This window comes from Hyperolius riggenbachi, chromosome 1 (genome assembly GCF_040937935.1).
Source record: "Hyperolius riggenbachi isolate aHypRig1 chromosome 1, aHypRig1.pri, whole genome shotgun sequence".
In the NCBI taxonomy this organism is placed as follows: Eukaryota; Metazoa; Chordata; class Amphibia; order Anura; family Hyperoliidae; genus Hyperolius; species Hyperolius riggenbachi.
In genome coordinates, this window is record NC_090646.1 from 550,356,352 (window position 1) to 550,365,288 (window position 8,937).

Here is an 8,937-nt window from a genome sequence, read left to right on the forward strand (position 1 = left end):
GCCTCTGCAGTGCAACAAGGGGCCTGCAACTGCCTGGATTACAAGGAGTCATAGTTGAAGTATGGAGGGGCCAAACAGGACGGCGAGGGAGGCCACAGTCCTCATGGGGCTGGAAGAGGCCCCAGGTAAGTATAGATAGGGCCAGTGTACCCTCTCAGGTACACTTTAAGACTGAATCAGTGTTCTATTGATGTCTATGGAAAGGAGAGAGAGGATGAGAAGGAAGGTCATTAATAAAAGCTTTGATGGCACATATATCCTATTATAAGCCCGGTCTATTCTTGGTACATAAAACAGAAAACCAAAACAAACAACACAAACACCCAAATCACAGGTAAAAAAATGAAAATCACAACTGGGTAATAAAGAATTATGATGCAGATACATTACACACTGTCAGGACTTTTCTTGTCTTATTTATTCTGACTTAATAATACAGAATACCTTTTTACAACCTGGAACATGAAAAAGTGCTCAAAATAGGTCCTGATTAATTTAAAGTGGAAATAAATCAAATGAACTGTAAAAACAAGTATTTATTGGTTGCCCCACCTTGCAAAACTGGCCTTAGACTAGGTAAGGATGTGGGTGTATAAAGCCTTGAACACATGTACAAGGACTGTCACACGGCAGAAACTGGTACTTCATCCCTCGGGCGACAAATCGGGGCTGAGCTTGTACAGACATGTCGCTGGCCTGCAGGCTAGTGACACGCCTGTTGCCAAAGAGGAGGAAGGCTTGGCAGATGATAGAGTGGCCTAGAGTGTGTACATAGTTTTACAGAACTATGGTAGGGATTCGATTGTGAGCTACTTTGAAGGTCAATAAGGGATGCGAGTAGGGCTGTGGAGTTGGTACAAAAATCTTCCGACTCCTCTAGTTTATGAAACCACCGACTCTGACTCCAACTCCGACTCCAGGTACCCAAAATGGCTCCAACTCCTCGACTCCTTAGTCTAATACTTACCAGAGCTGTGGATATGGTACAAAAATCACCCGACTCCCGACGCCTCAGTTTATTAAACCTCCGACTCCAGGTACCCAAAAATGCTCCAACTCCGTCTCGAACTACACAGCCCTGGACGCAAGTTCAATGATCTCAGTAAAGTGCAGAAAATGTTACAGCGACATAAACATAAATAAATAAAATATATAATGCAGATCAGTTTACAGCAAAGTCATCGTAGTAACCAGGGCTGTGGAGTCGGACCCATTTTGGGTACCTGGAGTCGGAGTTGGAATCTGAGTTGGTGGTTTCATAAAAGTCCGAGTCAGGAGTCGGATGATTTTTGTACCCATTCCACAGCCCTGGTAAATATTAGACTAAGAAGTCGGAGTTGAGGAGTTGGAGTCTGAGCTATTTTGGGTACCTGGAGTCAGAGTTGGAGGTTTCATAAACCGAGGAGTTGGATGATTTTTGTACCGACTCCACAGCCCTGGTAGTAACAATGTTGAAGTCCTTCCTTTCAAAATGCCACACGTCACTGTCCCTTGCTCATGGACTTCCCTCTGCCTCTGTCAGGTATGCCAACTCATTAGTCTTTCACTATAGCCTAGCAAATAACAATAACTGATATCTCTGGTCTTATTATTCCCAACTTAAATCTCTGGCTAGCTGTTATTTAAACTGTGGATTTCCCTCAAACCGTTGCAGTAGAGATCTAATTTATAGTTGCTGGGATAAAATAATCTTGCCCACCACAAAATATGCAGAATTTTTCAACATTCTGATCCATTAAATGCTTGCCTGTGCAGAAATTTCAGGCTGAGCTGGAGGGTGCAGATGGTGCTGTGACTCAGAAGACGGGATTAAAAGTATGGTAATAAATTTTCAGTTCAGGGGTACTTTTATCCATGTTCACATTGGGACATTGTGTTGTGTTCTTCTCTGTATAACAGGAACGCAAAAGACCAAAAAGTAATAATGCGTGTTATGGCCACATTGCGTCGCATACAGTGAAGTATACAGTCAATTAAAAGTATGCTTCACAATATCTGTTAACTCACTTGTTTGTGGCATGCCGTGTGTTACCATACCGCAACCGTGTACCGCATTGCACCCACTGCATTGTGAACATCACATAGGTGGTGCATTGCAGTGCGCTAAGCCGTGTCACAAAGCGCCCATCCCAACGCAATGCACCAGAGTGAACGGGTTTCCTTGAAGTGATATGTTTCTCACTTTTGATCATTTTCCAATTTTTATTTTGTTTTTTATGCAAAGGCATTGCATAGTATAAAGGTCAGAAAAAAATAGTCACAGAGATCAGTTGCTCACACAGCCTTTTTGTAACCAAAATTGGTAAACAATTTGTGCATACTAAATGATCAGACATTAAGTCATTTTGATTTATAATAATAATTAGAACTGTCAGAAAACTGAATTGTGTTCTTAATTCATGCAACAGGACAGAAATGTAATAATAAGAATAATAAGAATACAAATGATTAGAAGAAAGGGTCATGAGACAATGCTGCATGACCATAATCAGTCTGTCATGTTTAAGTACATCTGTCACATATTTGTGGCGCACACACCAATCGTGAAAAATACTGTAAGAATCTATTGTACCATTCCAGAATTATGCATTTATGGAGCTACAAACCTGAGACTAAAAAAGATCAATGGCGGAAGAAGATAGTGTCAGACTGGAAACTTAATGACGTTTTATACTCTAGAATTCAAGTAGTGACTATTACAAGAGTGGGATTAGTGGTGAAGAAAAAGAAAGTACAAACACACCTGTCAGCTTAACACATTTGTTAAAGTGACAGGTCTACATTAAAGCATGCCTGAAGTGGTATGAAAACTGGCTAGCCTTACATGTCTTCAGGGAGTTGGTTAAAAGCTCCCTTCGCGTTATGCCAGTACATCTTATCTATAGAGTATGTCTTTAAAGTGGATCCGAGGTGAACTTTTACTCATTGCATAATTGTGTTCCTTTCCTATTGTTTATAGGGCATTCCTCAAGCCAAATACTTTTTTGTTTTTGTACTCTAATTCCCTATAAACTAAATAAACCACGCCCACAGGTTTTCAGAGAGCCTTGGCAGTAGCAAGGGCTCATGGGAGCTCAGTCTGGGCAGAAGGAGGAGGAGGTGTTACTAGCCATTGATTTCAGAGGCAGAGGGGAGGAGGGAGAAGGGGAGATTCGTTTTTTTTTTCACAGGCTTAGTGATCAAGATACAGATAAGCCTTGCCTCTGTGTAATGTTTACAAACAACATGGCTGCTGTCATTGTATCACAGGAAGAAATAATCATTTTCTATTAAAGCTGTTTGCAGCTAGATTTGCTGTGTAAACTATCTAAACTTTATTATTATTATTTTTTTATTTATATAGCGCCAACATATTCCACAGCGCTTTACACTTTAGATAAGATATATAGACAAGTTACTTGTTATAGTTAGTTTTTCATCTCGGATCCACTTTAAAGAAACTCTGTAACAAAAAAAAAAAAGTTCCCCTGGGGGGTACTCACCTCGGGTGGGGGAAGCCTCCGGATCCTATCGAGGCTTCCCCGTCCTCCTATGTCCCACGGCGGTCTCGCTGTGCCCCTCCGAACAGCGGGGATGTAAATCTTTACCTTCCCGGAGTAATGTCTGATTGCGCTGCCCGGAAGCTCCCTTCCACACTGAGTAGCACGCATGCTCAGTGTGAAGTAAATGATGCTACTGGAGATAAAATACGAAATATCTCCGCTCCCACACCTCTTACACTCCCCAAATTTTCAGGGTAGGGAGGGGACCCCCCGAACGACCTCTATGGCAAATTGCAGCCCCCGAGCCCCGCTGGTTCAGGAGATAGATTAGAGAAATCTATCTCGGGAACCAGTGGGTCTCGGGGGCTGCAATTTGGCATAGAGGTCCTTCGGGGGGTCCCCTCCCTACCCTGAAATTTTGGGGAGTGTAAGAGGTGTGGGAGCGGAGATATTTAGTATTTTACCTCCAGCAGCATCATTCTATAGGAAATGTGGCCGCACAGTCTTCTACTGCGCATGCGGGGCAGCGCAAATCTACAGGCAGCGTAATCAGACACAACACCGGCTCCAGCGCAGGCGCAGTACCGTTTCTCACTGCTTGGAGATAGGCGGAAATAGCCGATTGCTGTCGGCCCGCTCTACTGCGAAGGCGCGTGTCTCCTGCGCCTGCGCAGTAGAGGGACCTGACAGAGATCGGCTATTTCCGCCTATCTCCAAGCAGGGAGAACCGCAACAGCGCCCCACTGGAGCCAGAAAAGGTAAACATTGCACAGCCTGACAAATTGTCGGCTGTGCGTTCCGTGGGCTACAGCGAGACCGCCGTGGGACACAGGAGGATGGGGGAAGCCTCATTAGAATGCAGAGGCTTCCACCTACCGAGGTGAGTACCCCCCAGGGGAATTTTTTTTTGTTAGAGTCTCTTTAAGCCAGCAACCTCCTGCCCCTCTGCAGGGCCGGTTCTAGACTTTTTGCTGCCTGAGGAAAACTTGCGAGGATGTGCCCCTTCGATTTGGAATGACCGCACAGCACGCCACAATTTACTCTGCTTCATTTAATGTTCTCACATGACATACTGCAGCTCAACACAATAGTACACTTGCTGGCTGTAAGTCTGTGACAAACTGCTCACCCTCAGCCACTTCATTCCTCCTCAGTCAGGACAGCAGTGCCACCTCCTTCCTACTGCTGTGCAATTCTAATTAAACACTGCTGCTCTCCTGCCTCCCCCTCCTCACTCACTGTCAGACACCTCACACAGCACAACAAGCTGCTTTTCCCCAATGATGACCTCTTCACCTTGCTCTCCTCTCACTTCTCATCCTACTCTGACTGCATACTGTATGGGAACACAGTACAAACATGCTACCCTCTAGGATGGTGGGCAAGGAGCTGTCTCACAGGCTGGACATAGATGAGAAGGGCAGTGTGCAGATTAAGGCTACATACAGTATAAACGTTGTGTTGGATGAAAAGTCGCATCTTCCCTTAGCAGTGCAATGCGATACATACAATGAAACATACAGTACAATGAAAGTATGCTTCGCTGCCACAGTTAACACGTTGTCCAGAATCCGCACTGATGCACCAATGTACACATACCATAGAAATATAATTGCATGTCTTTGTGATAATACTGTCCGTTGCAACTGAATGCAATGGATGCAGTGTAAACGGAGCCTTAGGGCCCTTTTACACTTAAAGAGACTCTGAAGTCTCTAAAAAACCTCATCTTTTTATAATAAAATCCTGTGTAATATGACAGCCCTACCTAAACTGGCGCATCCCCGCCGCTCTAATCTAACTAAATCCCACCAAACTCCCCGGGGGGCAATTCAGGCAGCGCTTCCGTGAGAGGCAGAGCTATGAGCTGCAGCCCTGCCTCTCAGCCCAGATTGCTGCCTCTCCCCCGCCCCTCTCAGTCTTCCTTCACTGAGAGGGGCGGGGGAGAGGCGGAGATCTGCTGCTGACAGACACGTGTGAGGCAGGGCTGCAGCTCATAGCTCTGCCTCTCACGGAAGCGCACAGGACAGCAAAATCCACGACCAAGAAAGTCGTGGATTTTGCGGGGGAGAGGGAGTGGATTGAGATAGATTTCAGTGGCGGGGATGCGGCGGTTTAGGTAGGGCTATCATATTACAAAGGATTTTATAATAAAAAGATGATTTTTAAGAGACTTCAGTGTCTCTTTAAAGGACATCCGAGGTGAAAATAAACTGATGAGAAAAACAATTGTATCTATCCTCATTCTCCTAAAAATGACTTTTTGAGATATCCCACAGTTTTATTTTATATTTAAATTAAGTGTTTACTGTTTCATTCTGTTTGCTCAATGACCCCTTCATTGAAGTATACCAGAGCTAAAATCTATGAATTATTGACACTTTTTAGCGCTTTCCTGCTCTCAGAAGCCATTTACTGCCAGGAAAGTGTTTTATGGCTGTAATTATTTATCAGTGAGCGTTATGACCCAGTCCGACCCGGGCAGAAACTGTCACTTGCATACCTGTTGTTTAACTTTTTCAGGCAGAGAAAGAAGAATTAGTTATTTGTGTGCTTGGCATTGTACATACACATGTCTATCTCATCATGTCACATATCACCTCGGTTGTCCTTTAATGCGTCTTTTTCTCCATAGCAGTGCATTGTGAAAAAGCTTCAATTTTTCAGCATATATTTTGAAAAAGGCTATAGGGAAACATGGACACTGGACAGCACATCAGTTGTCCTTTCAGTTACAACTGACAGCAACTGATATAGTGTAAAAGGACCCTAAGGGTCCTTTTACACTACAGGCCTGATACATCAAGCTACGCTGCTTAGCAGCGCAGCTTAAGGTGAAGGTGACCCCGCTTTGCCTGCCTTACGTGGCCGCTACCATGTTCATTTACATAGTTACAACTATGGAAATTAACATAGTAGTGGCCGTGAGTGAATTATCGCGGTAACAATACTTCACAGGACCGCCCACAATTAAAGTTACGCACGTTGCTATGTAAGAAAAGCGCGTAACTGAGGAGGCCACGCTCCATACACAGCAGCGAATCAGGTCCTATATCAGTTGTTCTCAGTTATAACTGAAAGGACAACTGATTTTCAAAGTAATGTCCATGTTTTTCTATGGCTCAGTTCCCAATATACACGTTTTAACTGAAAGCTTTTTCTCAATGCACTGCTATAGAAAGTTATAACACATCAATTTTTCAGCGTATAGTGTAAAAGAGGCCTTAGGGTCCATTTACACTTAATCAGGTGGTACATTTTTTTTTCTTCTCCATAGTAGTACATTGTGAAAAAGCTTTCAGTTAAAAGTAACACATTTAGTGTGAACTGTGCCATAGTAAAACATGGGCATTACTTTGAAAATCAGTTATCTTTCAGTTATAGCTGAGGGCAACTAATTAAGTGTGAAAGGACCCTTTCGGGTCTATATCAGTTGCTGTCAGCTGTAACTGAAAATACATCTAATGTCCAGTCCAGGGTTCATGTTTCCCTATGGCCTCTGTCATACTATACAATGGAAAACTGAAGCTTTTTCACAATGCACTGCTATAGAGAAAGAAAAAAAACACATTAAAACGCAACAGCACATTAAGTGTAAAAGGGCCCTTAGTGTTATAGCCATTTCCCATTAGGTGGTATGACCACCTGGGGATTCTTACCATTCAATATAAGTGGACCAAGATATATTGGCATAATTCACATAATAACACAGTTTGGGGGAGCTTTTCACATTCTCCCTGAGAGCAGTTAGGTTAAACATTTTCCATTCACTTCAGGTAGATTTAAAGCAGAACCCTGGGCTGATTACAAAATATCTGTAGGGAAAATAAATTCAAACTTTTCCCACAGATAGCAACAGGTTTTGGTGCGCTGTTCCCCCCAGACTGTCACTCTGACCAAATCACAGATAGCAGGTGGCAAGGGTCTGCAAAAAGCTAGTCAACCTTAATGAAAACCTTTGGACGGGAAAATAATTTGATGGCTTCTTCAACCTCAGAAAGTTTTTTCTCCAGTTCTGTACGTCGATTCTGGAAGCTAAGTGTATCTGCTCGGACTGGGATCATCAATAAGTCCTTGGTCAGCTGAGACTGGGTCTGTTTAAGTTTACTAAGTGTCTCTTGCCTCTCTTTCTCTGGCATCATTGTGTGGCCAGGAGGCATGGATGGGTCAGGTGCTTGCTTCTTCATCTCCTCTTTCTCCTTCATCCACTGCTCCTTCAGATCCAGAAGATATTGGGGGACATGGCCTTTCTGCTGGGTGTCATACAAATTCTGTTGCCGCTGCTTCTCCTCTAGCACCTCATTCAGGTTTTGCATGGATCTGGAACGCCTGAACTGCACTTTCCTAGCATTTCTAGCATTGTATGATACAAAGTCAATGCTGGATCCATAGACTTGCAAGTTGTCCTCTGGAGTGGAGGGTCGGGAGGGACCAGGAGAGCTGGGTCTCTTTGGTGGTATCCCAGATCCGCAGCGGGAATGTGACTTTAGGAAATTGACTGAAGTTGTTTTAGGGGGTGGTGGAGGCTCCTGGAGTTTAGCTTTAACTTTGGACTCTATAGTTTCATATTTAGTGGACTTCCAGAGAGCCTTGACTGGTTTAGGTGCCTTCTGTGCCTGTTCTACCTCCTTCTCCCTACAGCGTTTCTGGATCTCCCTCATCCTGCGCACATTCTCCTTCCCATGATCCTTACATTTAGACACAGGTGTGGAACGTGGCTCGTTATGCAGTGACATCCCCTCCAGTCTCAGCAGGACCCCCACCGTGCCACTCTGTCCCCGCTCCAGGATGTTCCGGGCATTGGGCCGGATTCTGGGTTCAGGCTGGGCAGGCCTGGCAGTGTAGCAGCCCGGGTATAGTGTGGGATCTGGCGCCAGAGGACCAGACAAGAAGTCCAGCTTGAGATCCGTTCCCTCCAGCCTCCCCCGAGCCGATGCCGGGCGCTTGTAGCAGTCTGGGAAGAGGGTGGGATCCGGGGGGATGGGCCCCGAGATTCTGGAGGCTCCCTCATGCATGCTGGTGCTGTCAGCGGGACGCTCTGTTCCCCTCTGTGACGAGCAGCGCCGCTCTACAGCCTCATCTCCGCACTGGACAAAGGCGGAAGACCTGCGACTAGCAGTTGACACGCGACGCTTGTCTCCATAGAAACCGCTACTTCCGCTGCCGGGTCTTTAGAGTCAGTTCTGTGGCTGATGTGACTGCTGGTGACGGTGTGACACCACAACGGAACTCGCTATTTCATCTAATATCAATATGTGGCTTCAAAATCCACACTACTGTTTTAAATTACATATTGTATAAACTGCTGTAAAGGTGGCCACACACCATACAATTTTTTTAAATATCTGTTCAATTCAGGAATTGCAACTAATTTTTCTGACTGATTGTAACATTTCAAAAATCTGACCAATGTACCACACACCTATGTTCAACTTTTCCTCAATTATGATAAAAA

At 44.6% G+C, this 8,937-nt stretch overlaps 1 protein-coding gene across 1 annotated transcript in view; it reads right to left on the minus strand.

Annotated features, from left to right (window-relative positions):
- ENKD1 (enkurin domain containing 1) overlaps nt 1–8,597 on the minus strand; it is a 36,492-nt gene extending 27,895 nt beyond the window's left edge. Inside the window, exon 1 of the mRNA XM_068247344.1 lies at nt 7,427–8,597. Within this exon, the coding sequence (XP_068103445.1) occupies nt 7,427–8,497 (1,071 nt within the window). The 5' untranslated portion in view covers nt 8,498–8,597. The remainder of the gene's footprint in view (nt 1–7,426) is intronic.
- Nucleotides 8,598–8,937: the final 340 nt, after the last annotated feature.